This window comes from Mastomys coucha, unplaced genomic scaffold (assembly GCF_008632895.1).
Source record: "Mastomys coucha isolate ucsf_1 unplaced genomic scaffold, UCSF_Mcou_1 pScaffold21, whole genome shotgun sequence".
Classification (NCBI taxonomy): domain Eukaryota; kingdom Metazoa; phylum Chordata; class Mammalia; order Rodentia; family Muridae; genus Mastomys; species Mastomys coucha.
The window spans coordinates 19,466,240-19,492,986 of NW_022196904.1; the positions used below are offsets into that span (position 1 = coordinate 19,466,240).

General features: G+C 52.0%; 3 protein-coding genes across 8 annotated transcripts in view; 2 read left to right on the forward strand and 1 right to left on the reverse strand.

Annotated features, from left to right (window-relative positions):
* The first annotated feature begins 3,003 nt into the window (after positions 1-3,003).
* Dmac2 (distal membrane arm assembly complex 2) lies at positions 3,004-9,423 on the forward strand. Of its 2 annotated transcripts, none has more exons than XM_031385779.1 (6): positions 3,004-3,061; positions 4,473-4,672; positions 5,945-6,025; positions 7,592-7,728; positions 7,813-7,975; positions 8,528-9,423. In XM_031385779.1, the coding sequence occupies exons 1-6, from the start codon at positions 3,044-3,046 to the stop codon at positions 8,703-8,705; spliced, it is 777 nt and encodes a 258-aa protein (XP_031241639.1). In that variant the 5' UTR covers positions 3,004-3,043; the 3' UTR covers positions 8,706-9,423. The 2 variants fall into 2 exon arrangements, with proteins under 2 accessions (XP_031241639.1, XP_031241640.1); XM_031385780.1 differs by lacking the exon at positions 3,004-3,061 and adding an exon at positions 3,079-3,274.
* Positions 9,379-26,747, reverse strand: part of Bckdha (branched chain keto acid dehydrogenase E1 subunit alpha) — a 32,152-nt gene continuing 14,783 nt past the window's right edge. The window contains exons 2-10 of one of the 4 annotated variants that reach the window (XM_031385772.1): positions 25,642-25,824; positions 25,458-25,544; positions 22,057-22,165; positions 17,560-17,721; positions 15,934-16,140; positions 15,636-15,777; positions 15,306-15,477; positions 14,568-14,734; positions 9,379-9,723 (exon numbers count right to left, since the gene is read on the reverse strand). In XM_031385772.1, coding sequence (XP_031241632.1) covers positions 9,666-9,723; positions 14,568-14,734; positions 15,306-15,477; positions 15,636-15,777; positions 15,934-16,140; positions 17,560-17,721; positions 22,057-22,165; positions 25,458-25,544; positions 25,642-25,824 — 1,287 coding nt within the window. In that variant the 3' untranslated portion in view covers positions 9,379-9,665. The other 3 variants (XM_031385773.1, XM_031385771.1, XM_031385776.1) reach the window with 3 other exon arrangements.
* B3gnt8 (UDP-GlcNAc:betaGal beta-1,3-N-acetylglucosaminyltransferase 8) lies at positions 11,939-13,821 on the forward strand. Of its 2 annotated transcripts, none has more exons than XM_031385777.1 (2): positions 11,939-12,111; positions 12,467-13,821. In XM_031385777.1, the coding sequence occupies exon 2, from the start codon at positions 12,499-12,501 to the stop codon at positions 13,663-13,665; it is 1,167 nt and encodes a 388-aa protein (XP_031241637.1). In that variant the 5' UTR covers positions 11,939-12,111; positions 12,467-12,498; the 3' UTR covers positions 13,666-13,821. The 2 variants fall into 2 exon arrangements, with proteins under 2 accessions (XP_031241637.1, XP_031241638.1); XM_031385778.1 differs by having other exon boundaries at positions 11,939-12,069.

Here is a 26,747-nt window from a genome sequence, read left to right on the forward strand (position 1 = left end):
CCATGATCTCACAGGGTCCAAAGATAACCTTGAGCAGAGGTCCAGCTTCACCCTGTTGCCTCTTAGGCTGACACCCCCACACCCCTGCTTCGGGTACATGGTACTTGGTGCTCAGTACCTGAGAGGCTGAGCTGTCTTCCTTCCCAGTCTCCCTCAGCCTCTTTAGCTGAATGACTTTGGTCCCTGTCTGTCCCCTGCCTGGGCTTCGCCAGATGGAGGCTACAGGCTACCCTACAGAAGCTAGGTCTGCTAGGAAGTTCTTGGGTCTTGCTAGGTTATGCCAGTGGCTCAGGGTCTGGGCTTAGACCTCAGCTGCCCATCCTCCTGAGCCCAGACTCCAATTCTGCAAGTCTCACATCTTGACATCAGTGTGGTCAGCATAGAACTCCCAGTTTGGACCCACCCTACTGGACCCATTTCCTGTTGATGTGGAAACAAGTGATCTGGGTACCTTAAAACAAGGCCAGGGAGTTACAGATGTGCATCTGAGGGTAAAGGTGCTTGTCCCCCAAGGCTAACAACTTGAGTTAAAGCCCCAGGACCCACAGGATGAAAAGAGAGAACTTATTCTTGCAAATTGTTCTCTGACCTACACACACACACACACACACACACACACACACACACACACACGCATACACACACATACACATTTTAGTCCCTAGCACTGAAAGGAGAAAAGATAATTCTCTTGCTATTCTGAAACATAAAGTAGGTACACTGGGCTTGGCTGCTTCTAGAAACTCTAGGAAAGGAGCCACACTCTGCTCGTCTGAGCTTCTGCAAGCTTCTTATTTTCTTTGTGTCACTCCAATCTTTTACGTCCAGGATCCTGACTCCTGGTGACACCACTGGCCATCCTTCTGAACCACCTGACTTATCACCCGGTCACCTATGACAAATAATATCCCCATTTCAAGATCCTTAAACTGCCCAGCTGGTATTGTCACATGCCTTTAATCCCAGCACTGAGGAGGCAGAACAGGTGGATCTCTGAGTTCAAGGTCCAGCCATTTCAGTTTGCTTTCTCTGCCCCTTGCTTCAGCTGAAGATGTAAGCTCTTGGCTTCTTTTTTCTTTTTTCTTTTTTCTTTTTTTTTTTTTTTTTTTGGTTTTTCTCTGAATAGCCCTGGCTTTCCTGGAACTCACTCTGTAGACCAGGCTGGCCTCGAACTCAGAAATCCGCCTGCCTCTGCCTCCCAAGTACTGGGATTAAAGGCGTGTGCCACCACCTCCCGGCTAGCTCTCGGCTTCTTGTTCTTGATGCCATCCCACTATGTGCCCACTATGATGGCCTCTTAGCCCTCTGGAACTGCAAGCCAAAATAATCTCCTTTCTATACGTTGCTTTGAGTCACAGCATTTTATCACAGCAACAGGAAAGTAACACCTACATACAGTCTCTAAGGAATACAAGACAAGGACATCTGTGGCTGGGGGCTGTTCAGTCTCTACCCACCCACTGCTCCCTGCTCCTCCATTTCCATGCGTGGCACCTTTTGGTTTGTCAGGCTTTTGTCTTTAGCAGCCCTCACCTTGCCCGTACTATGCAGTAGCCTCTTTGCTGGTCTCACGGCCACCTCTGTCCTCTCAGAATCATCCTTCAGATCTTTGTAACGTGTAAATCAGATTCTGAAACTCCTCTTTCCCTCTGTGACTAGAATGAAATGCTGCTGGGCAGCCAGGCAGCCAGGCAGCCAGCCCCACTGCCTGACTCTGGTCCAGTCTCCACCTCTCTGCAAGCCTTTTGTACTGGCTCAGCCTGAACACCTTTACTCCAAGCCTCTAGGTAGGTGTCTCTCTCCTGTCACTCACTGTACCTGCTCTACAGACCTTTGCTGCTGCCCTATGTCCTGCCACACCCTAATATATTGCTCGTTTTTACCTACTTTTTATCCAACACTAGCTTTAATTTTGTATTCCTTTCTTATCTATTGCCTTTCTGCCTAGAATGAAGACTACTGAAGAAAAGGGCTGTCAGTGTGATCCTAGTACCCACTGTGAGAGCTCAGTAAACACTTATTGAATGAATGAATGAATGAATGAATGAATGAAGAGAATCCCCCAAGACTTCATATTGAGGGCTCGGCATGTGGCTCACTTAGTAAAGAGTTTGCCTAGCATGCAGAAGGTCGTAGGTTTAGTCCCCAGCACCTCATAAACTTCTGACCACAGCACACGTGTGCCTACACTCATATACATAAAATACATACACACATTAATAATAAATATAAGCTTTTAATTGAAAAAAGTTCAAGGCAAGTATAACATACACAAGAGATCCCATGTAAAAGTAATAACTCTCTTAATAAGTCTAGATGTGAACTCCAAACTAAAGATAGTCTCTTATACTCAGGTCTAACCTGGCCACTACTATGTCGTTGAGGAGAGAAGCCTCAGTGGCAGTTAAAAGCACTGACTACTTCTTCAGAAGACCTGGGTTCAATTCCCAGCACACACACACATGGGGGCTGGCAACTCCAATTCCAGGGATCTAACGTCTTCTTCTGGTCTCGAAGGCATTGAATACACGTGGTGGTGCAAGAGCTACATGCACACAAACACATACATATAAAATAAAATTTAAAAACCTAATAATAGGGCCAGCAAAATAGCTCTGTGGGTAAAGGTGCTTGCCTGAAAGCCAGAAGACCTGATTTCGCTTCCTGGGCATGCACACGTGTACACACACAATAATAATAAACAAAAAAAATCATTATCAGCCCTAATCCTGATTCTGCTTTAAAGAGATATCGGGTGAAAACTGGAAAAAAAAAAAGGCAATGAACGCAAGAGAATTGCGACCCCACTCAGGAAAAGTAGATCCGTAACAGGAAAGACCGCTTCCTCCCTCTTGGGAGAGTGTAAAGATTCCGTTTTAAAGAAAAGTCGCTCTAAATCCAATTGGACTCAAGTGTTTCTGTGTGCGCCTTTAAAAGGCGGGCTAAAACAACAGAAGGGCGTGGCCACAAGCAAGGTCCTTAGTGTCTGAACCACGTGTTAGGAGGGAAGGTCCCGCCTCTTCTGTTTACGTTACCTGGCAAGATGGCGGCGCCCAGAGCGGTAGGTGACCGCGGCGCCCGGAGCCCCGGAACTATAGTTCACTTTACAACTCGGCTCTCGAGACTTCTGTCAGCCTCCTGGGAAACAAAACCCTGCGGGAACAGAGCGTCCCCTGCCGGACTTCGCCCGGGAGATGCCGTGTGGGGCTGCCGAGGGCCACAGAGGGTCTCGGGTCGCTTGATAGAGAAACTGGTGGACTAGCCAATCAGAGGAGTAGGACAGCTCTTCCTGGGAGAAAGGACGGGACAAGGGTTTGGAGGATGTAGAGCTAATGATGCTTTTGCGTGAAATTCCTGGGGAATTTAAGGATCTTGTAGTCCCAATATTTGGGTGGAGGCAGAGGGATCAGGAGTTCAAGGTTATCCTTTTGTGTATCAAGTTGGAGGCCAGGTAGGGAAACATAAAATCCTGTCTGTAAATAAATAACTAAACCTTAATAGAAAAAAAAATTATCAAAGAATAGGGTGTGCAGGCGGGAGCCAAAAAATTAATTTGGAGGTCCGAGGAAGAACCTGAGGGAAATTCATAGGACTTCGTTAAACTGGTGAATGTATTTAGTAGTAGAGTATTTTGTTGGTACTCATTGTGTTGGGTTCCATCTCCAGCTCTACCTGCAAAGGTAAAGGTTACATGGACGGGATGGCAAAGAAATGAGTCATTCAGCAAAATCCTAGGAGAACTGGGTAAACTTTGGGCTGGGGAAATGGTTCATTATTAAAGCGCATGCCCTTGAGGCATGAAGACCAGAGTTGGTAAAAGCCTAGCATATCAGTTCACCTGTAATCCCAGCTCTCAGCACATAAAGACAGTTGATTCCTCAAGCAAACGGACTGGCTAGACTGCACTGCCTGGGTTGGGGTACTACAGGTACAAGTGAGAAACCCTGCCTCCACATATAAAGTAAAAGGCAATTGAGGAAGACAGCTGGCCTTGACTTCTGGCCTCCAAACGTGGGTACATTCGTGCAAGGACACCTATACATTTGAATGCACACTATGCACATATCCACCACCTCCAACCCCCAGAGTGAACTAGTGAGAAATTAAGGTATAATGGGTGTTTGAGGAAAAAAAAAAAATAAGGACTTGGTGGGAAATTAGAAAAACTTGAGAAAACCAACACTTGGTTGCCTTAAGGAAAGAATTTATGGTTGGTTAAATGGAAGAATTTGTTTGAATCTCAAAGGTTAAGGATTAGGGAGGTGGATATACTAGAGAGTGACCACAGTGCTTTATAAATATCAGAGACTCTAGTCCTGAGCTAAACCCCCAAATAAGGGCTGGGGTGTTCCCAGAAGGATATTTACAAGACTCAGGAAGCACAGGCTGAGATGAAAGGTCATGCTGTAAGAGCTGGGGGTGGAACCCAGCTCCAGGCTCAACCTCAATCCCTTCCCTCTCCCCTTCTCCAGTTCCTGCACCTGGGCACCCGAGAATGGAATGGGAGAGCCAGGCACATCCATAGCATGAGTGAGCTGGTGACCCCAGATAGCAATCGGGAGAAAAAGAAAAGAACACTGTTGCAGTTCCTCTCAGATCACTTCCAGGACATCCAGACCCTGAGAGAGTACTTGCTTCAGAAACAGATCTCGAAAGTCAACCAGGAGAATCGGTGAGAACCTATGGCTGACAGGAGCCCAGGGAGACTCTGCTGGCCAGACCTCCCAGCCAGACCCCCAGCTCCTGCTCTGCTCAGCCCCAGGCCAGGCTGTGCCTTCCACTGCCAGCATTACCAGCTCACGTTATAAGCACTTCCACCACCAGCTGGGCTTGGGGGTCACGCTGGCTTCTCAGACATACTTAGCTACCACTCAAATCCCTCACGCTTCCCATATAAAAGAAATCTTACTCTCAACCTGTCCCCATCCAAAGAGTAGGCGCCACTGGCCACCCAGTTGCTAAGGTGAATTTGAAGGTGTTTTCTTTGGCTTCTCTCTGCCTTCACATCTAGTCTATCAATGCTGGAGGATTCCCAGGGCCAGTTCCCAGGTTCCCACCACTTCACTCTGTGACCTGCTCTGATACATCTCATTTTAAGGTTAGTGTCTATTTAAGGTTAGTTCTATTGCTGCAAGAAGACACCATGGCCACGGCAGCTTTTAGAAGAATCATTTAAACTGTAGGCTTGAGTTTCAGGTTCGTCCATGACCATCATGGTGGAAGCATGGCCACAAGCTGGCATGGCACTAGAGCGGTAGCTGAGATCCACATGTTGCAAGCCCAGAGAGGAGAGTGTGAGACTGGGCCTGGCATGGTCCTTTGAAATCTTGAAGCCCAACCCCAGTGACACACTTCCTCCAACAAGGCCACACCTGGTTAATCCTTTCCAAACAGTTCTACCAAGGAGGGAACCAAGCACTCAAAGATGAGCCCATGGGAGCTGCTCTGATTCCTGCCACTGCAGCCATTTATGACATCAGCTGGGAATCCACGTGGACACACTGTGGGGTTGGGTGTGCTTTACTGCTGAGTGGAGCCATCTCTAGCCTCACTGTTTGTTTTGTTTTTGAGAGAGGCTATCACATAGCTCAGGCCAGCTGGCCTCAAGTTCCTGACCCTCCTATGCGTGCCACACCTGGCCAAGAAGTGACTTTTAACATCTACTCTAAATGAGTCTCTACAGTCAGGCTGCCCCTGATTTATCCTCACCTCAGAACTGACACTCTGTGATTTGCTTCTGTTATTTCCTGCTTTGTAAGTGAACAGGGGCGAAGACAGTTGTCAGCTTTGGTTTCCACTGTGATCCCAGCACATGGCACTTAATGGCACGCAGATTTGCAGCCAGCCTAGTCTACATTTGCTTGGTGTCCTGTGGTTGGCCCCTCGACGCAATGATACACAGTGAGAGGTCCCAGGCCTCACCTCTGCTCTCATTTCTCTGCAGATCCTTCACTAATATCCAAGAGAGATATGGCCCGTATGTCGCAGGTGCTCTCTTCGTCCTGAAGCAGGGAGGAGCAGTGAAGTACGGTAGCAGTGGTGACGGGGTGTGGGAGCGGGCCTCTGCTGTCTAATGGGTGTGTGGTGGGGGCCTCGCTCCTAGACTTCAGTTTATCATTTAAAAGGAGGAGGTAAAGACAGGACAATCCCTGAGGCTCTCTTGCTAGCCAGTCAGCCTGGCCAGACTGGCAAGCTCTGGATTCAGTGAGAGATGCTGTTTCAAACATAGTGGAAAAGCAACTGATGGAGATGCCCGACTGACCACTGGTTTACATGCATCCACTTGGACATACGCACAAAGACATGCAAATACATACACACAAATATATTTTTAAATTAACAATCAGCCCTTTAATTCCAATGCATTGGGGGCAGAGGCAGCTGGCTCCCTATGAGTTCTCGGCCAGCCATGGCTACATCTTAAAACCCCCTCTTTAAAAAAATAATTAAAAAGTTATATACAGTCAGGCGGTGGTGGCGCACGCCTTTAATCCCAGCACTTGGGAGGCAGAGGCAGGTGGATTTCTGAGCTCGAGACCAGCCTGGTCTACAGAGTGAGTTCCAGGACAGCCAGGACTACACAGAGAAACCCTGTCTCAAAAAACCGAAAAACCAAAAAAAAAAAAAAAAAAAAAAAGTTATATACAGCCAGACATGGTGTCATACACACCTTTAATCCCAGCACTCAGGAGGCAGAGGCAGTTAGAGTTTGAGGTCAGCCTGGTCTACAGAGCAAGTTCCAGGACAGCTAGGGCTGTACAGAGAAACCCTGTCTCTCAAAAGCAAAAAGAAGTGTTTTTTCTGCTGGGTGGTGGTGTATGCCTGTGATCCCAGGACTGGGAGACAGCTGCAGGTGCGTCAGTGTGTCTCCTAGCTATGGTGGCATGCACCCTGATCCTAGCTGCTTTGGAGGCTGAAGCAGAATTATACACTCTGGGCTACATAACAAGATCCAAGACCCTGTCTCAAAAGAGAAAGTCTTTATGCACCTTCTCCTTCCTTTCTTGTTACACTTACACACACACAAAATTTATTTATTCAGTGTATGGGGGTCTTCTGCTGCTGTGTGGAGGTCAGAGGACCACTTGAAGGAGATGCATCTCTCCATCTGCCATTGGGGCTCTGAGGCACTAACTGGCTGTTAGCCTTGGCATCAGGCAGCTTCGCCCACTAAGCCATCTGTCTGCCCCCTGGTTATTTTGTTTCCTTCTTTCTGGAAAAATACAAAGTTTCTGTTCCCCTTACCTATTCTTTGGCCTTTAGGATGAGATATGTCTGAAAACTCCTGTCAGCAAGAACTGTGCATGTGGCTCTTTCCTTTAGTGTGCATTGGGGCCGGGGGTGTTGGTGGGGTCTTACTCTGAAGCCCAAGCTGGCCCTGAATTCCCAATGCTCCTGCCTCAGCCTCCCAAACACTGGGCTTTCAGGCATGCAGTCGTGTGCACCTCAGCCCCAAGCTCTAATACTGAGCAACATCTGGGGCTTCTGGTGTCCTGTGTGAAGGAGTGTGAAGAATGCTATCTTGTCACCGTTGCCAGATGGCCACCCATGGGAAGCTGGGCAGTGACCCTCAGCCGGCTCCTCATTCTAGGTTTCAGGACCAGGAGTGGATCCGGCCAAATGACCGTGGCCATTTTCTTGCCGAGTTTCAGAAGTTCCAGAAGGTGCCAGTGGAGGCTGTGGATGCCAGTGGCTGTGCCATCAACTACCAGGGCCTGAGTAACCTCTGTGAGTGGGCTGGAATGGGTGGGTTTCCCTGTGGCGTTGGGCTCCAGAAAGGCCCCTGGTGCCACCTGCCTTCTTACTCACCAGTGCCCCTGAAGGAGCTGCGGTCCCTGTCCCTGCAGCGCTGTCCCAACTTGGACGACTGGTGCCTCGGCCGCCTCTACCTACTGGCTGGCTCACTGCAGGAGCTCTCGCTGGCTGGGTGCCCCAGAATCTCAGAACGGGGCCTTGCCTGCCTCCACCACCTCCAGTAAGATCTCTGCTCAGGCTGGCACAGGGCAGAGGTGGGAGGGGATCATGGGTGCTACTAGCCACCTGCCTGAACCCTGATCAAGTACCCAGGGTAGGTGGGCCCAACTGAGCATTCTGTGTCTTGAGAAGGATTAAGTGACTCCTGGCTTTGCTTCCTTTATACATGGATGAAACTTTGTTAGTCACACTGTTGTGGGAGAGTAGAAGCCAAAGAACCATATTTATAGTTAGTGAATTTCTCATACTTAGCTAGCTATAGAATTTTACCGGAGAGCCAGGGGCATGGCTCGGTGGTCTAGAAGTTACCTAGAACCCCACAGTGAGGGGCTGGGAACTCAGCAGAGCTATGCTGTCTGATTCGAGCGTACCAGTAAGGGGTTAGGGCTGTGGGTCAGCAGTAGAATACACTAATCCCTGGATTCCTTCCTTAGCAAGTGCACACTCAGACACACCGAATAAAAAGAGAAACTACCAGTTGTGATTAGGGTCGGAACCCACCCTTCACATACACACAGATGCCACTCAACGTCTGTCCTTCTTGTTCCCTCAGGAACCTCCGCAGGCTGGACATCTCAGACCTCCCTGCCGTGTCCCACCCAGGTCTCACTCAGATCCTGGTGGAAGAGATGTTGCCCCATTGTGAGGTCCTTGGAGCTGACTGGGCCCAGAGTCTGAAGCTGGAGCCAGCTGAGCAGCTTCCGGACACATCTAGTCCCCTCTCTTCCTAGCCTGTCCCCCCGCCCCCCAAGGGTCTTGTGGGCTTGTGTCTGAGTCTTCTCACACTCAGCTTCTGGTGTAGTTCATCAGCACGGAGCAGCACGAGAGAAAAGGCAGCTTGAGTCAGGACTGAGTCACTGCTGCCTACAGCTGGCAAACATCTGTTGCCTGGGCAGACAGCCCTCCATGCACAGCCGCATGCAGCTCCATAGTTTCCCATTATTCCTGTTTGTCAAAATTTCCCCCAAACTCTCCCATACATATCAACAGGAACTGTGGCTGACATGAGATACTGCTGTCCCTTTACAGTGACAGTTCTCCCCTGTGCCTACACTGACTGAAGTCCAGCAGCGTGCCAAGCCCCATGGCATTGCCCATTGATTTACTGCTTTGCACCTTCAAATGTGGGAGTCCGAATGTGTCTGCCCACCCCAGCCCCAAATGGAGATGAGTGTTTGAGAAAATATTCTCTTCATCTGGCACAACAGACTTTGTCAGTAGAGGGCGCTGGAGATAATGAAGAGGACCGTGCAGGGACTTTAAAGTGTAGATGCAGCAGGGTATCTGGGTGCTACAGGGTGGCAGTTCTCCAGCACCCAGATTGCTGGGTGGCCAGCAGCTTGAACTGTGACTGACCTCTGGCACCCATGTCACCAGTGGCTCTGTCATGACTACAGTACACAGTGGAAATGTGTGATTCTTTATATTAAATTTTCGCTGTTTACATTACCCCGTGGCATTTCCTCCCAACTGGATCCAGATGACACCAAATGCAAAGTTCTTGGGATAAAGATTCAGGATGAGCCGGGCGGTGGTGGCGGCGCATACCTTTAATCCCAGCACTTGGGAGGCAGAGGCAGGTGGATTGCTGAGTTTGAGGCAAGCTTGGTCTACAGAGTGAGTTCCAGGCAGGGCTATACAGAGAAACCCTGTCTCAAAAAAACAAAAACAAAACAAACAAAAAAAAAGATTCAGGATGAATTTGGGAGGGCTGAGTCTTCGTTCATGAGCATAGCAGTAAGTTCGTTGCTGAAAAATAAAAACAGGGTGCCATAAATCCTGTCATGCAAGGTGTCCCAGACGACCTGTGGTGGGTGCCAGCAAGCTGCCAAATGCAGCATGTGCCCATAGCTGCTGTGCCGACAGCTGTGGCTGCAGTGGGTGGTGGGATTTTGGGGAGCACCCTTGAGTGCTCAGAGGGGTGCATGTGTCAGAGCTCCCATGAGAGCCCCAGAAGCTCATTCATGGAACAGAGTCAGACTCATAATCAGGCCTTGACCCCTGTCCCCACCCACCCCAAGGCTCTTTTGCCAAGGAACCACCAGAACTATCTGGTAATGACCTCACCTGGATCCTGGCTCTGAAAGGAATGCCCACTATTAAAGATTGATTGATTGATTGATTGATGTGTGTTGGATATAAGTGCATCACAGTGCCCTTAGTAGCCAGAAGAAGGCATTGGATCCCCTGGAATTGGAGTTACAGGTGGTTATGAGCTGTGGGTTCTGGGAATCAAACCTAGGTCCTCTGCAAGAGCAACAATTGCTCTTAACCACTGAGCCATCTCTCCAGCCCCATATGTCCTATTCTTCAGATTCCAGAAAGCACTCAGATCTGTCTACACAGCAAGTTCCAGGACAGCCAGAGCTCCCAAGTGTGAAATCCCATCTCAAATACATATATGCATGCATACATGAATGTATACATACATACTCAAGAGTGTTCTCTATTGCTAACAAATCTATAAAACCTAGTGTCAAACCCAGAAGGGCCTGCTCGGCTCTAGCTGATCAGAACAAGATATAGCTTAACTCGGTGGTAGCATGCACAAGGCTACTGATACTCATCAGTACTGGAACATGGACCAACAATACCCTGCAGTTAATAAAGCCAAGAAACTATAAATGCCCTGGTCTGACATGGGACCAGATGATGAAAATGCCCCAAACTATAGTCTCCCCAAAGCACTCTTCAACCTCTGACCCTTCATTACTCGGTCCCATGTTCTTGTACATCACAGTTTTCTATTGAGCCCTCCTGGTTCCAGCACTTGTATGGCAGCTTCTGGTTGGACACAGGCTGCACACCAGCCCGGCTTCCTGGGAGACTGTAAGGCCCCAGGAGGTGGGTATCAGTCACAGAGCCTTCAGCGCCCTGAGGGAGATGAGCCAGTAGCGCTCAGAGGCCTCTCCAAGGCCCTAGGCTAGGCTGGGCTTGGCCCGGCCTGGCCCTTGGCTACCTTCCTCAGCTTAGCTCGTACTTATTCCATTAACATTCACCATTTCCTCCCCACTCTCTTCCTCCATCTGTTCCCACGGGCTCCATTATTCAAACTTGGAGGGAGGAAACCAGGGCTGGAAAGATAACAGACTCTGGGCGCTGGTACACTGAGTTCCTTTTATATCTGGACTGTCCTCCAAACCAGGTAGGCCACAAAGGGTCAACTGGGGCTTTGGGGGTGGGGGAGTGGGGAGCGGGCTTCCTCCCAACCTAGGTCCCTGGAAATATGGGAAGGCCCTACCTGTTTGGCCTCCCTAGACTGCTGGCAAAGACTCTGCAGCAGAGGCCCTAGGGCTGGGATGTAAACACAGTCAGACACCCTCCTGCCCCAGGGGTGGGGCATAAAGCCCAGAGCATCATAGGGCGGGCCCTCCCTCCCAACTGGATGGAGATGGTAGGAAAGACTGGTGGCTCGTGCACAAGTTGGAGGAGGTGCTGGGGGCTCTCGGTGCACCTCACTTCATCGCCTTCTATTGTGCTCGAGTGCCCCCCCCTTCTACCTCCCCGCTCTCCCTGGTCCTTCCTTTCCTCTCTAGGTCCTCCTCCTCCCATTCCCTGGTTAGGCTTTGTTCTGACCTCTTCCACCTGTGCGTCTTTCTCTTGCCTCCCCCTTTCTCTACTCTTCTAGTTACTTGCCAAGGTCTCCCAAGTTTTTTTTTTCTCCTCGATCCCGATCCCTCCACCCACTCGCGGCCCCTGCAAACACCACACACCTCGACCCCACCCCGCTCGCAGCACAGTCACGACGCTTTCAGGCGGTGGCCTCGAGCTATTCCCTTGGCCTCCCTTCTCTTTGCTCCTTGGGAACTCCGTTCGCAGGTCCGCGGCTTTGGCCACCCCTAAACCTTTCCCGCTGTCTCACCAGAAAACCAGCCCTAACTCGCCAGGGCGCGTCTCCCTGTCTGCCTCCCCTTCCCGGCCCCGCCCCGGCTCCTCCTGGCCCCAGGGGCCCTCCCGCCTCCTCCTCTCCCGCCCGCCCCTCCAGACTCGCAGCGCGGGCTGGGCCGGCAGCCTGAGGACGCACAGCTGCGAGGAGGGAGTCCGGGCAGGGCTTGACCCAAGGACCCCCAGAGCTGGCGGAAGCTGGACCCAGAGGTACCTGGGGCCCCAGGCCCTGGGGTGGGGTTACTGGAGGAGGTAGGTAGGCTTCCAAGAAGGTAAAAAGGAGTTTCCCCGGGAAGCTGGGACTCCTGAAGAGACAGAGGAAAGAGGGAAAGGGAGTAGGAACAGCGTTGGAGCTATACTGCAAATAGATAGAACACCTTGACTGCAGGAAAGGGAAAGAATGGGGGGTCGGGAGGGGAGGCGGTGTTCAGTCTAGGATAACAGTTAACAGTTGGGTACTGTGGGTCAGTCTGCCTAGGGTCAGGGTCTCAGAAGCCATTACTGGAACTGGGTAAGACCTAGGCTGCTTGCCTGGGCTTTGCTGGTTCCTCTTTGGAGATCCACCCTGCACCCTAAAGACTTCTGTGGCTCCTTGTGACTCTTGCAGCCCCACTGGTGGCCCTTTCTCTGGGCCGGGTCATGCGTTGCCGCAAGTGCCAGCTCTGCCTGTCAGCACTGCTCACACTCCTGGGCCTCAAAGTATACATCGAGTGGACATCTGAGTCCTGGCTTAAAAAGGCTGAACCCCGGGGTGCTCTGCCCAGTCCCACACCACCCAATGCTGAGCCCACCCTGCCCACCAACCTCTCAGCACGCCTGGGTCAGACTGGCCCACTGTCCTCTGCTTACTGGAACCAGCAGCAGCGGCAGCTGGGAGTCCTGCCCAGTACGGACTGTCAGACTTGGGGGACTGCTGCCGCCTCTGAGATCTTGGACTTCATCCTGTACCCCCAGGACCTTCGGCGCTTCTTGCTGTCAGCAGCCTGTAGGAACTTCCCACTATGGCTGCCTGCAGAAGGCAGCCCAGTGGCCAGCTGCTCTGATAAGGATGTACCCTACTTGCTACTGGCTGTCAAATCAGAACCAGGACACTTTGCAGCACGACAGGCTGTGAGGGAGACCTGGGGCCGCCCAGTCGCTGGGACCCGGTTGCTCTTCCTGCTGGGGTCCCCACTGGGAATGGGGGGGCCTGACTTAAGATCACTGGTGACGTGGGAGAGCCGGCGCTACGGTGACCTACTGCTCTGGGACTTCCTGGATGTTCCCTACAACCGGACACTCAAAGACCTGCTGCTGCTGACCTGGCTGAGCCACCACTGCCCCGATGTCAATTTTGTCCTGCAGGTTCAGGATGATGCCTTTGTGCACATCCCAGCCCTGCTGGAGCACCTGCAGACTCTGCCACCCACCTGGGCCCGCAGCCTCTACCTGGGTGAGGTCTTCACCCAGGCCAAACCACTTCGCAAACCTGGAGGACCCTTCTATGTGCCGAAGACCTTCTTTGAAGGTGACTACCCAGCCTATGCAAGTGGAGGTGGCTATGTCATCTCAGGACGCCTGGTTCCCTGGCTGCTGCAGGCAGCAGCTCGCGTGGCACCCTTCCCCTTCGATGATGTCTACACTGGTTTCTGCTTCCGTGCCCTGGGCTTAGCACCCCGTGCCCATCCAGGCTTCCTCACAGCCTGGCCAGCAGAACGTACCAGGGACCCCTGCGCTGTACGAAGCCTGCTCCTGGTGCATCCAGTCAGCCCCCAGGACACCATTTGGCTCTGGAGACATCTGTGGGTCCCAGAGCTCCAGTGTTGATGATCCTTGGAGACAAGCTGGGGTGGGGATGGGGGTGCTGACCTGGCCTGAGTCCCTCCTAAACCCTTCCTAGCCAAGAATGGGCAGGCCAGACAAAGTGGCAGACTGTGTTTATCTACTTTCTGATTTTGAAAAATGCGTCCTTCCTACTCTGAGGCCAGGAGCTATTTCTTCTTCCTTGAGACCCCCTCAGAAGGCAGATGCTGCTGCCCCTCTAACTTCACCCAGCCTAGCCTGGCAGGTTCCAGGGGCATCCTGGACACTTCACTGGACATTATGCATCTACCACGTGCCCATGAGAGGGCTCTCCTGAAGGGGCCATGTGCCAAGGCTGCCCTCTAGCCTAGGGATATTTATAGAACTAGGTATTTCCAAGCTTTTCTGCCTAAAGAAGCCAGGATGTCCCCAAAAGCTGGTGTGGTGCTCTATACTCCTATAACCCCAGAACTAGAGCTAAAGCAAGATCACAAGTTCCAGTAAGTTACTGTGTAGATAAACAAACAATGCCCCCCCAAAACCAAATCAGTCATGCTGGGCTCTCCCTCCCCTCCACATATGCACCCCAGCCCCAGACGAGACCAGAGGAAGCAGAGTCAAAGGCAGAGCTGTGCTTTACTTACTCTGCTCAGAGGGTCTTCCCCTGCCCTGCTTCCTTCCCACCCCTAAAAGGCACTGTAACATGTGGAGGGAGTGATGGAGCAGCAGCAATGGCCGCAAACATAGTGCCCCAGTGAAGTAGCCTGGGGGAGCAGGAACAGGAGCAGAAGTCACCCCATGACAGGCTGGGGTGCCACCCTAACCGCTCAGTGTGTTCGCAGCGCAGACTAGCAGAGGGGGCAGCATCCTCCTGTACCCCTGCTCCACTCAGAGCAGGACCACCTCGTTGGGGGCTAGGGCCTCACTTGTCAAAGTGGTCCAGGGGATAGTGCTCCCCATAAGTCTGCAGGTGACGTGCCAGTGACTCCTGCTGTCTGCGGAGCTGGGCTGGCATCTCCTGGTACACATCGGAGAAGAGGTGGCTTGGGTTCGGCTTTAGTTTCCGCTCAGCCTGCTCAAAGGCCTCCATAACCTGGGAGATAGGAGGGAGTAAGAAGTGGCTGTCCCCTTCACCCTGCCCTCTTCCAACCACAAGCCATGGTCCAGCCTCACCCCTTTGAGGCCTCAGACTGGTGTTAGTGAACATTCCAGATCCCCAGCTCTGGCCTACAGGGTCTTGGCACTGCACTGAGCAGCTCTACAATGGAGGAAACCAGGAGTGGAGGGGCAGGATGCAGAGAAGGGAAAGGACTCCTCAGGGCAATGGAGTCAGAGCTGAGCTAGTGACCATGGTGCAGCCTGAGGCCAGACCAGGCCTGTCTTAAGTGCACAAAGGATGACATTAACTCTACCCACAGCCCAGGTAGGACACTCCACTTTACACGGACTGAGTTAGGAAGTGGATACCTCAGGAACTTGCCCTGGGTTCTACTGTGAAGAGTCATTGAGGCCATACGGTCCAGGTGGCTTGGTTCCAGGGGCCAATCGGGAACAAGGCTTGCCTGGGTCAGTGTGAACACCCAGGTCTAGTATTCCTGTTCTCCCGGAGTTCTCGCTGTGTGGAAGCCAGCAGGCACACACCCTGGGCTCCAATGGGCCCTCACCTTCTTTCGGGACTGCTTCCGCCAGGCCTTCTCCTGCTCCTCATCCCACCAGCCCCGGTTCAGCAGGTACTGCCTCAGCCTCGAGATTGGGTGGTCCTGCTTGTCCCAGTAATTGACCTCATCCACTGAACGGTACGCCGAGCTGTCATCACTGGTGCTGTGGTGCCCAATCCTGCCCAGGGGAGGAGATGTGGATCAGCTGGGGGTGAGGTGTCAGGAGTGATGTGGCACAAGGGAGGGAGTGCACGTGGGGTGACAAGGCCATGTGTGGGGGGCGCTGACAGAGCGTATCAGAGCTGTGAGCTGCAGGGATGGAAGGGAGACAGGCACCTGTAGGTCATGGCCTCAATGAGGAAGGGCTGATTCTCAGCCACAGCCCGCCGTCGGGCCTCCTTGGTGGCATTGTACACCGCAAACACATCGTTGCCGTCCACACGGATTGACATGATGCCATACCCAGGGCCCCGAGCCGCTGCAGGACAGAGAGGATGCCAGTCAGGCCTCAGGGAGGAGAAGAAAGGGGAGAAGAGAGTGGAGGATGTGCTCTGTCCACTGCCTCCTGTGCCCTCACTGTCAGACACCATCAGGGAGAGAACAGGAAGGAGGGCAGTGAGAGAAGGGCCCTTACCTATGCCATCTCCACGGTACTGCTCAGAGGTTGGGGTGGAGATGGCATAGCCATTGTTCCGGCAGAAGAAGATGATGGGACACTCCAGGGTGGCAGCAAAATTGAAACCGGCGTGGGCATCCCCTTCACTGGCTGCCCCCTCACCAAAGTAACAGATCACAATCCGGTTGGCATTGGCCCGCTTGGCTGCATAGGCTGCTCCTACCGCTGCAAGGGAACATGGATGAGAGAGTATGAGTAGCCTCTCTGTCTCTCTCTTTCTCCCTCTGTCTGTCTGTGTCTGTCTGTCTGTCTGTCTGTCTGTCTGTCTGTCTCTCTCTCTCTCTCTCTCTCTCTCTCTCTCTCTCTCTCTCTCACACACACACACACACACACACACACACATACAGCCTCAGGCTCAGAAAGCTGTGTCAAGGTACCCAGGGTACATGACCTCTGACTCCAGTCTGCCATGCTTACATGTGTACCACCTTCAGAGGACAGACAGATCTGGACCTTCCACACCAGGGCCAAGCCACAGCCAGGGGACTCTTACAGTGTGAGTCTGGCAGACTCCTTCCTAACTCTGGGCTCACAGGCCACTGTGGGTCAAAGTCCTTGCAATAGGAAAGGCCACTAGGCCCCACCTGCTCAGCACCCCCGACCCTTAGTCCCCTGGTCTAGTCATAACTAAACACATGATGCCTCAAACACAGCTCCCTTCCACACTACTTCCAGTCTGCTTTTCAATCACCTGTGATGCCTCTGCCACTGCCCCCAGACATGGCTCTGTGCTACCTTTCCTGTCACCTGCACAAAGCCGTCCAGGTACCATCTCTTCACACTTCTCCCTGCTGCTCCCCCCAAGCCAGCATCAGTATCAACAGGGCTGACATTTGTCTCTCTTATTCAGAAAGCCTAGGGTGACACCTGGCATACATCTGCTGAATAAAGGACTTTGGCGCACCATAATAAACAGACCTCTGCTTCCCAGGAGGTCTGCTGACACACAAGTCACACACCTGGACTGGTTCAACACCGAGACACATGCTTCCTATCAGATTCTGGGCCCAGGAGACCACAAGAGCGCCAATCCTTGGTCTGTGTGCTGTGTGGACACAGGCCCAGCATCCTGGCACTCTCGGTAGTATGCAGGAGCCTCAGGGCACCCCAGCTCTGGGGAGTCCACTTGGCTCTGAGGACCAAGGCTAGCCAGGGAAGGGTAGATAGAACATGGTCTCTGCAGTTACAAGTATCTATGAGTGAGTTCCTGCTCTCCTCCCTACCACAAGTTCCTGGTAAGTCACTTCCTTCTTCAGCTTCAATTTCCTGTTCTTTGTAACAGGAATAAATACATGCTAGGTTTATGCCACAACCACTGACAGTGTCATTAGACAATCTTGACTATGGCAATGACACAATGCTTGGCCGTGCTAGCTTGGGCAGGAGGAATCTGGGAAGTTCAGTACGGTCAAGATGACCCAAGGCTGCTTGATGAGGTGAGACACAACAGAGTCCTCCTCTGAGAGGTCCCTGTATACAGGCCAGGCTCTAACGGTTCTACTCAACTAGCAGGTGGGAGGGCTGGGCCCACAGAGAGCTAGGCCACAGGTATTGCATGCATGAGTTCAGAGTACATATCCTCACCCTGAGGGATCTGTGTGGCCAGTGGAGAGGAAATGGTGACGAAGTGACGCTCCTTGCAGCCGTAGTGAACAGGCATCTGGCGTCCCTTGCCTGGGTCATTCACATTGCCGTAGCACTGGGCCATGAACAGCTCCAGCGGGTAGTCCCGGTACATGAGCACACCTGGCAGGAGGAGGCAGCTGTGAGCCTGATGAGCAGTGCAGTGGGGAGGAGTGTCAGGCCAACCCTGTGGGCCACCTAGAACCAGTCCCTTCTTCACCAGAGCTTCCTACCTAGAATGCAGTAGCCAGGTCAGTGTGGTAGGGCAGGCCTCTGAGGCTGGCACTTGGGAGGCTAAGGCAGGAGGATTGCAAGCTGGAGGTAAGCCAGAGCTCCGTGGCAAGATGATGTTTTCAATTAAAAGATAACTAAGAGCCAGTCTGTAGAAAGTAGGCAAGCTCAGGGACAGGAAGGTCCCACAGATATGACCCATCTCAGGAGAGACGGGTCTGACTCAGAGAATCCTTTTTGGTAACTCTCAGCAAGGGCTGAATGGTTCATGTTAGCACTGTCTGACACTTGACTTTGATGGGGTGTAACTGAACTTTGTGTATGACAGGGCTGTCCTGCATAGAAAATGGCAGCTGTGGTCTTTGTAAAAATCTGATTTCAGCCTTCAGGGCACATGGTCAGTGGGAGAAGACCCATCAGACCACCACTCTACACGCGGCTTTTCAAAAGTTTAAGGCCAGCCTGGTCTGTACCATGAGCCGCTGTCTAAATCCCTGTGTGCCTGCCCCTATGCTCACAGATACAGGGAATCATCCAATGGCCCATGGGCCACAGCACTAAGGGAATGTGGCTCTCCTTCCCTTGGGGCTGTCAATGTCTCCCTTTCCCTTCTTTTTTATAGTGCTAGACATGGAACCCAGGACCTCAGCAAATATTCTACCACTCATACAACCCTAGCCCAAGGCTTTCTTCCCAATGAGAAACCAAACTAATCCACCTCCACCTGTACCGACAGGAAAGGCCATATCTATTCATAGAAATAAAACCTTTTCTTCAAACAAAAGCCCTGGGAGAGGTCTCTAAGACATGCCAGAGATCTGTGCCAGAGGGAGGGAGGCCCCAAGGAGTCTAGGAGGTGAATCTCCCAGCTGAGTCTCCCAGCAGTGGAGCATATGGACCCTGAAGTAGACTACCATTGGACGGATAAGGACACAAACTCACCCACAAAACCTGCCCCCAAATGTGTCATGCCTGCAAGATGTTCAGGGACAAAGATGGAGCAGAAACAGAGGGCATGGCCAACCAATGACTGCCCCAAATTGAGATGCATCCCTTGGGCAAGAACCAATCCCTGAAGCTATTAATGGGGCTCTGCTATGTTTGCAGACAGGAGCACAGTATGGCTATCATCTGAAAGTCTCTACCTAGTAGCTGACTGAAACAGATGAAGACACCTCCAGCCAAACATTAGATGGAGCTAGGAGGGTCTTATGGAAGAGTTGGGGGGTGGACTGGGCGGTCTGAAGAGGATAGGGACTCCGCAAGAAGACCAGCAGAGACAACTAACCTAGGCACACGTAGCAGCTGCGCAGCTCGGTCTTCAAGCAGGTCCCCCAACAACTGGAGTTGCAGCTGACCCTAACTCTGTTGCCTGTCTGTGGCTCCTGTTCCCCTAACTGGGCTGCCTTGTCTGGCCGCAGTGGGAGAGGATGTGCCTAGTCCTGCATTGACTTGATGTGCTAGGGTGGGATGACACCCTGGGGCGACCACCCCCTTCTAGAGATAAAGGAGAGGGGGAGGGGGGGAATGGGAGGAGAGGGGAAGGCTGATATTGGGATATAAAATGAAAGAATGCGTTAATTAATGGGGGAAAAAGCCCTGCTGGATGGATGCTAGATCACCATCAAAGGTGACTTGCTTGTTTCAGGACAAGCTGGGACTCTCTCAACATCACTGAAAAGGGTCACAATGAATAGCCTTGGGAGAACACTGTGGGTCATGATGCCCTATAGTCCCACAGAGCCTGAACTCACACAGAAGCATCTTCATGGCCCTGTGGTCTCCCAGAGCATGAGCTCACTCTGAAGCAGCTGTCTGGCACTGACTGTTCCCAACCCTTTGCTGCGGAGTTGTTCTTCATATGAAAAGTTAATGAGGCTGGGGTAGCTCACCACCACTTGGGAGACAGGCAGGTAGATCTCTGTGAGTTCAAGGCCAGCCTGGTCTACAAAGCTAGTTCCAAACCAGCCATGGCTACATAGTGAGACCTTGTCTAAAAACAATAACGACGACAAACAAGGCAATGGGGTCACATGATTGTTTCATAAGACAGATTCCACTTGGTAGCCCTGGCTGCCCTGGAACTCACTATGTAGACCAGGCTGGCTTCAAAGAGATCTGCTGTCTCTATCTCTCAACTGCTGGGATTAAAGGTATACACCACCATACCCATCAGGCCTGGATTTTCCATGTATGTAAGCCAGGCTGGCCTTGAATTTGTATCAATCCTCCTGCCTCTGCTTCCGTACATGCCACCAAGCCTTGGCCTTCATAGTCATCTGTCAGATGTCTTTGGATGGGCACAATAAATTCAAAAAGGCCTTGCTACACTGCATAGACAATGATGGAGGAGGAACTCTGGCAGAGGAGAGCGTGCACCTGCCTTGAGACTTCCCACAAACTCCTAAGGCCCAGGCACTAGGGCTTCTACAGGACAGTCACCAGGAAGGGGGCAGGAAGAAGGTGCTCACACACAGTCGCAGACTGGGGTGGGGCTCCGTGGTAAAGGGCCTGCCTGGTATGTGTGAGGCCCTGGGCTCCACCTCCATTACCACCAAACATAAACAAATCTGACAGCCTTGGCTATGCACAGCACCCAGGCAGATCTAACCTGCACCAGGAAGCTGCAGGTCCCATGGGAGGGAGTCACTGCTTTGCCTCAGCACCTGCTGCTGCTTCACAGTCCTGAACAAACACCACTCCCTGTCACCACCACAGTTGGGAATGGCCAATATGGTCATGGGAGGGCAGCCAGAGTGACAGAGGGCTGTCACTGGGGTCAGACTTCAGTGAAGAGGACACATTAGCCCTGCTCCTTGGGAGGCAGATGGCCTGGATCCCAGGACCTCATTCTCCCTGTTGATTGCCTGGCTTTCACAATTAACAAGGACAACTGCTTCGCTGGCTGGGAAAAGGACCTCCACAAGCCACCCACACCAGGCCAGCCCTGGCTCCAAAGTGCCAAAGTCTGCAGCAAGAGGACAAGACAGAGTGCTCTGATGCAGCTGGAGACATGGCCTTTCAAAAGCCAGCAGGGGCCACCTGTGCTATGCTCTCATCCCCTTATGTCACAGTGGGTTGCTTCTTGCTACATAGCCCAGGCTGACTTCAAACTTGCAGTCTTCCTGCCTCAGCTCCCTGAGAACTGGGATTACAAGCACATGCTATCGTGCCAAGCATCTTCACCTCCCAACGTGAAGTAGGAGATAGATGGCCTCAGTCCTCTCCTGCACTGTCACCTCCACACAGGCAAGAGCACGGGTCCCCAGTGCCTTGGAAGCCTGGCTTTCCTTGCTGATGATGCCAAGCCTCTCATAGACTGTATGTCCCAACCCAGTATAAGAGGGTCAGGGCTTAGTCCAGCTATAGCCTGGGTGCCCAGCTTATCCAAGGAGGCCTCTAGACAGTCATCCTGGCTAACCCCACTTCTAAAAGGTAGTCCCTGGGAAAGGCTCCGATGACAAGTGCTCAGCCCTGTGCTAGCTTTATGCCAATTGCCCATGACTTTTCAGCATCCAGCAGGGGCCACCACCTCCTTATAGAGGACAGTATGACCAAGCAACTTGTCTAAGATGTGGCAGGCCTAATAAGGCTCAGGATCTGCCAGGATGTAGTGCCAGGGGCGCCTTCCTTTCTGGACCCCAAACAAACACATCTCCTGCCCAGCTCAGCAGGCCTCTCACCCAGCCCTCACTGATAGATTCTAGTTAGGTGCCATGCTGCCAGGCCATGTCCCCAGCTCTCAAAGAGGTTCTTGTCTTATTCTCTGCTCCCTGCTTTCCTCTGTTTTCATCTTCCTTGCCAAAAAAAAAAAAAAAAAGAGATCCACACTGCGCTCAGGACCTTCCCACAGTTTCTGCTTCCTGGGGAACATAGCACCTTGAGAGAGTCCAGAAGTACCCTGTTCTGGGTAGACAGGTGTCCTCAGAGTATGCTATGCCCTCAGCCAGGCCTGATCCCCAGGGTCCTTCTAGCAGCCATTCAATTCAGGTGCCTCCTCACTGCCACCTTGGAGATGAGAAGATGGTGGCTCAGAGAGGGCTGTGAGCCAACCTTTTTTGCAAGAGGCGCCACCTCACACTTCGTAGTTCTGGGAGAGACCTGCCTCGTTATTGCCTCACCTGCCCTTGACTGCTTTCAATGCTGGTTCTTGGGCTCTTGAGGTCTTCACAGCGCTGTGCTGTGAGGCTCAATGGAGAACCCAGAGCAAATTACCAACAGACATACCTGCCTCCCGATACTGGCCAAACACCAGGTCCGTGTGCTCCAGGGCAGCGGCACTCCCCACATGTGTCCCCTCCTCACCATAGTTGGTCATATAGAAGGAGATCCGGCCCTAGGGGTGAAGGGGTCAGAGGCCTAGGCTTGTTAAGGCAGTCCTTACAGAGAACCCTGCCTTACTTCTTTGTTTGATTTTTAGAGACAAGGTCTCTCTGTAGCCCTGGATATCCCGAACTCACAAAGTAGACCCAGCTGGCCCCAGACTCACAGAGATCTGCCCGCTTCTGTTTCCTGGGTGCTACAGTTAAAGGGGTGTGCCGCCGCACCCAGCTCCTGCCTGTCTTGTAATCATCAGTCACCACCATGGCCATCACTGTGCTGGGCTGTGCTCAAGGAGCTCCTGCCTCCAAAGGGAAGTGGGTGGACAGTGAGAGCTGAGGGCCAAGAGCCTAAAGTAGGCCCGGGCACAGCTAGGTGTGGGGATAACCTGCTGCACTGGGCAAAGGCAGGGAGGGTGGAAGGCCTAGACAAAAGTACAAGGAAAGACAGGAGGCCAAAGGGCCACAAGGTCAAGTGAGGTGAAGGGAGAGGTGCATCTGGACTGTTCTCCAGATCACTCTGCATGGATGCATGGATGCTGCAGCCATGCCTGCAGGAGTCTTGGAATCCCTCAGGTGGCTCTGTAGGGAAGGGATGGCAAACAGGAAAGACTACAGTGCCAGGAGAGAGGGACTAGTGGCCTGGACTGGGAGCTAGGGACACACAGAGAGAGACAAATGGATGAGTCCTCAAAAGCTGAGTTAATGGCTCAGAAAGTGACCACCTAGGCCTGCTTAGCCTCTCTATCCCTGCGCCTGGGAAATCACTGGACTTTCCAACCTCCCTTGCCAGCCAGAAGTGGTTGGTCAGGGATAGTTTTAGTCCCAGGCTTTAATGGAATTTGCTTTTCAGAATAAGGGAGACTCTTGCTGGCACCACCCTTACCCCCATCTCCTTCCTGCCTCAAGAGCCAGGATGCCTGGACCTGTGGCAGCCATCCTGTGAGCATGAGGCAACAGGCACAGAACAAGGGACAATCTGCCATAAAGGATGAAGCAGGGGACGGGGTGAGTGTCCAGCAGTGCTGTAGCTATCAACCAATTCCTAAGGGAACAACAAGAAACACAGAGAAGGCAGGCAGGGAGATGGCAGACAGCAGGTGAGACTTGGGGTACCAGGGTAGGTGAGAAGGACGGCTGCCAGTGCCCAACACCAAGAAATGGTTAGAGGAGGAGAGCATGCAGGTCAAGTCTGGACAGGCTGTCTGCTATGGGATATGAGCAGAGATGATGCCAACTAGCCTAGGATGCCAAGATGGAAGTCTGGCTGGGGCGCTGGGGAACCCCTGATGTATGATGAAATCCAGATCACCCAAGATCACACGGAAGAGCTCTCCTAGCTGCCCTCAGGACTGCCCATCTCTGTGGAGCTCAGCAATGCTCTTGGAACCTGCTTTATCAGCGGCCTGGGAAAATGATGAGGAAGGGCTTTTCTTTAAGTGGGGAGCCAATTAAAACTTAACTGACTTTCTGGTGCCAAGTGAGTGGGCGGTACTGGGTATGGAGGGCCTTCAGGGCTGTCAAGTGCAGTCATTATGTGGATGAGCCTGAGATGCACCCCAACCTGGTCTAGTGTCCTCCCTGCTTCCTGCTACCAGAATACCCAATCTGCCATATGCTAGAGCTATCTAGAAGAAAGGACAAGTGTCAGTCTCTCTGGCAACTAGGAAGGGCTAATGAACACTGACAGATGGCATTCAGGGGACTGCCCAAGAGAGCTAGCTCTATGGAGGCACGAGTCGGGCCTCCCACCTGCTTTCTGCTCACTGCCTGGAATGAGACTCCAGTAGCCACCTGGATTATGAGAATCATAAGCAGACCATGAAGAAAGAAAGAGGACTGTACAACACAGACTGCACAGCACAGCAATGGTGGTGTAGATTTTGTTTAATGCCCGCATTATGTTATTTGGGTTTCCAAAATCACACGGGAATCCACACATCTGCATGTAAAACACTGGCTTTGTTAAATAAGTTGCCTTCAGCTATTGACTGGGCAAGGAGACAGAGGTAGGACTTCTAGGATTCTTGGGCAAGGACGCAGGAGAAAAAGGTGCCATGCTGGGGAAGGAGAAGGGCCAGGCCCGAGAAGTGTCGGGGATCATAGCCCAGGAGGGCTGCAGGCCTGGGTCCAGGGTGGCCAGGTTGGAATAGAGGTTTTAGTAAGTAATAATTCAGAATGTCAGAGGGGAGAGTGTGCTAGCAACATGGACGTTTGGGAATGGCCCAGCCACTGAGCTGTTTAAGGCATATTAAAATATAAGGCTCTGTGTGTGTGTGTTTGTGTGTGTGTGTGTGCACGTGCGCGCACACGCGTGTGCACGTACTTCATTTAAGAATCTAGAGCTGGGGCTAGAGAGATGGCTCAGCAGTTAAGAGCACTGACTGCTCTTCCAGTAGGTCCTGAGTTCAATTCCCAGCACCCACATGGTGGCTCACAACCATCTGTAATGGGACCAGATGCCCTCTTCTGGTGTGTCTGAAGACAGCTACAGAGTGTTGGGGCGGGTAGCAAGGAAGCCCAGTGTGTCTTCACTGCCTCCACAGGCACCACTGTGGAGTTTAGAGCGGATTAATCACTGCCACAACACAATGAATGGCAGCAGGAGACACTCAGCTGCCAGAGTTCCAGACCCCCTAGTCCCCTAGCTTCTTTTATCTACAAGGACAGACTAGTCGCCTGCTGAGCACTGCTTTTGACTTTGTTTCTCGAGCTTTCCCTTGGCACGGGTGGTCTGTCACTCACGCCCAGGTACAGTCCCTACGCACACAGGCTGTTCTGGTGTTAGACAGACTCCTTCCACTCCGGAGAGCATGGTTCCCATGCCAACACTATAAGCTGGAACACCAGCTCTCACTCACTGATGTATTGGGTTGGGGTGGAGGGGCAGCTTTAAGACAGTGTCTCACTTTGTAGTTTAGGCTGGCCTGGAACTCAAGGCTATCCTACTGCCTCAGCCTCCCAAGCACTGGAATTACAGGCATGTATCAACCTTTTGAAAGGATTTATTTGTTTATTTACTTATACAGCTAGTGACAGAACCCAGGACAAGGCAAGCACTCTACCACTAAATTGTGTATCAAGCTGTCAAATACTGTGGACACCAAGACAAAGGATGAGAAAAATGTCCTACCCAAAGTCATGATTGTGATTGGCACTTCTGGAACTTTTCTCTGCTGAGAGCATGGCAGGTATTTTTAGTGTCCTAGGATGAAACCCTTCCCACATTCTTCCAGTGCCCCACCAGAACCCCACAAACTCTCATGACACCACCAAAAGAATCCCCATACCGCCCACCTCCCCACACACCTGCCGCTGGGACTCATAGAGAATGCGGTCCATGGTGTTCAGCAGCGTCATGCTCCTGTATAACTTCAGTACCTCCTCCTGGGGCAGCTGCAGGTGGAGGCAGACAGATCGGGAAAGTTGGGAACTGGAGGAGTCAGGCAAGGGACCTGGGCATGGGGGGTCTGGGAGGGAGAAGCAGCCTCACGTGGGGATCTTCACTGGGGTTGATGATCTGGCCCTGGCGGTCCATAACACGGTAGATGGGGATGCCGGAGATGACATTGGGCTGGATGAACTCAAGCTTGTCTACAAACTCTGCAGAGGCCCCTGGGAACTGGGGCTTGTCGTCCAAGGATGGGAACTGCTGTTGCTGCTGCCTCCTGGGTTGCTGGGGAAGAGAGGCAAAGAGCACTTTATTAGGAGCAGCTAAAGCTTCAGCTGGCTCAAACTTGGTGGCTGACATTATGGTGGGTAAGGAGCTCATGAGCCCAGGTTAGCCTCAAACTTGCTTCTTACCTGAGGCTAGCCTTGAAGTCCTAATCCTCTCCACAGCCAGTTTTGTTTTGTTTTGTAGTCATGGTTTCTCTGTGTTAGCCCTGGCTGTCCTGAAACTCATTCTGTAGACCAGGCGGACCTAGAACTCAGAGATCCACCTGCCTCTGCCTTCCAAGTGCTGGGATTAAAGGTGTGCGCCACCACTGCCTGACTATGGGGACCAATCTCTCTCTTTTTTTTAAGATTTATTTATTATTATATATAAGTACACAGTAACTGTCTTCAAACACACCAGAAAAGGGTGTCAGTTCTCATTACAGATGGTTGTGAGCCACCATGTGGTTGCTAGGATTTGAATTCAGGACCTTTGGAAGAGCAGTCAACGTTCTTAACCGCTGAGTCATCTCTCCAGCCCAGGGACCAATCTCTTAATGGGTGGCATGGCAAGGGATTTTTCCCTTTATGTATCCCCTGCCCTAAGAACAAAAAATAGTTCATGGAAATGTGGACGTTGGCTGGGCACAACAATACAAGCCTAGAATCCTACCCCATGGAAGGCAGAGGCAGGACATCAGGAGTTCAAGGTCATCCTCAGTGACACACAGAGCCTACCTAAAAAAAAATCCATTTGAAGTGAGCTTTAAAGAAAGGCATGCTTGGAGAGATAGCTCAGCGGTTAAGAGTACTGACTGCTCTTCCGAAGTCCCAGCAACCACATGGTGGCTCACAACCATCCGTAATGAGATATGACGCCCTCTTCTGGTGTGTCTAAAGACAGCTACAGTGTACTTACATATAAGAAATAAATAAATCTTA

Bases quoted from the DNA above. Each gene is read 5' to 3' on its own strand.
- B3gnt8 (XM_031385777.1), top strand. From the start codon at position 12,499: ATGCGTTGCCGCAAGTGCCAGCTCTGCCTGTCAGCACTGCTCACACTC.
- Dmac2 (XM_031385779.1), top strand. The intron at 4,673-5,944 runs GTGAGAACCTAT...ATTTCTCTGCAG, and splicing joins AAAGTCAACCAGGAGAATCG to ATCCTTCACTAATATCCAAG. The intron at 6,026-7,591 runs GTACGGTAGCAG...TCCTCATTCTAG, and splicing joins AAGCAGGGAGGAGCAGTGAA to GTTTCAGGACCAGGAGTGGA.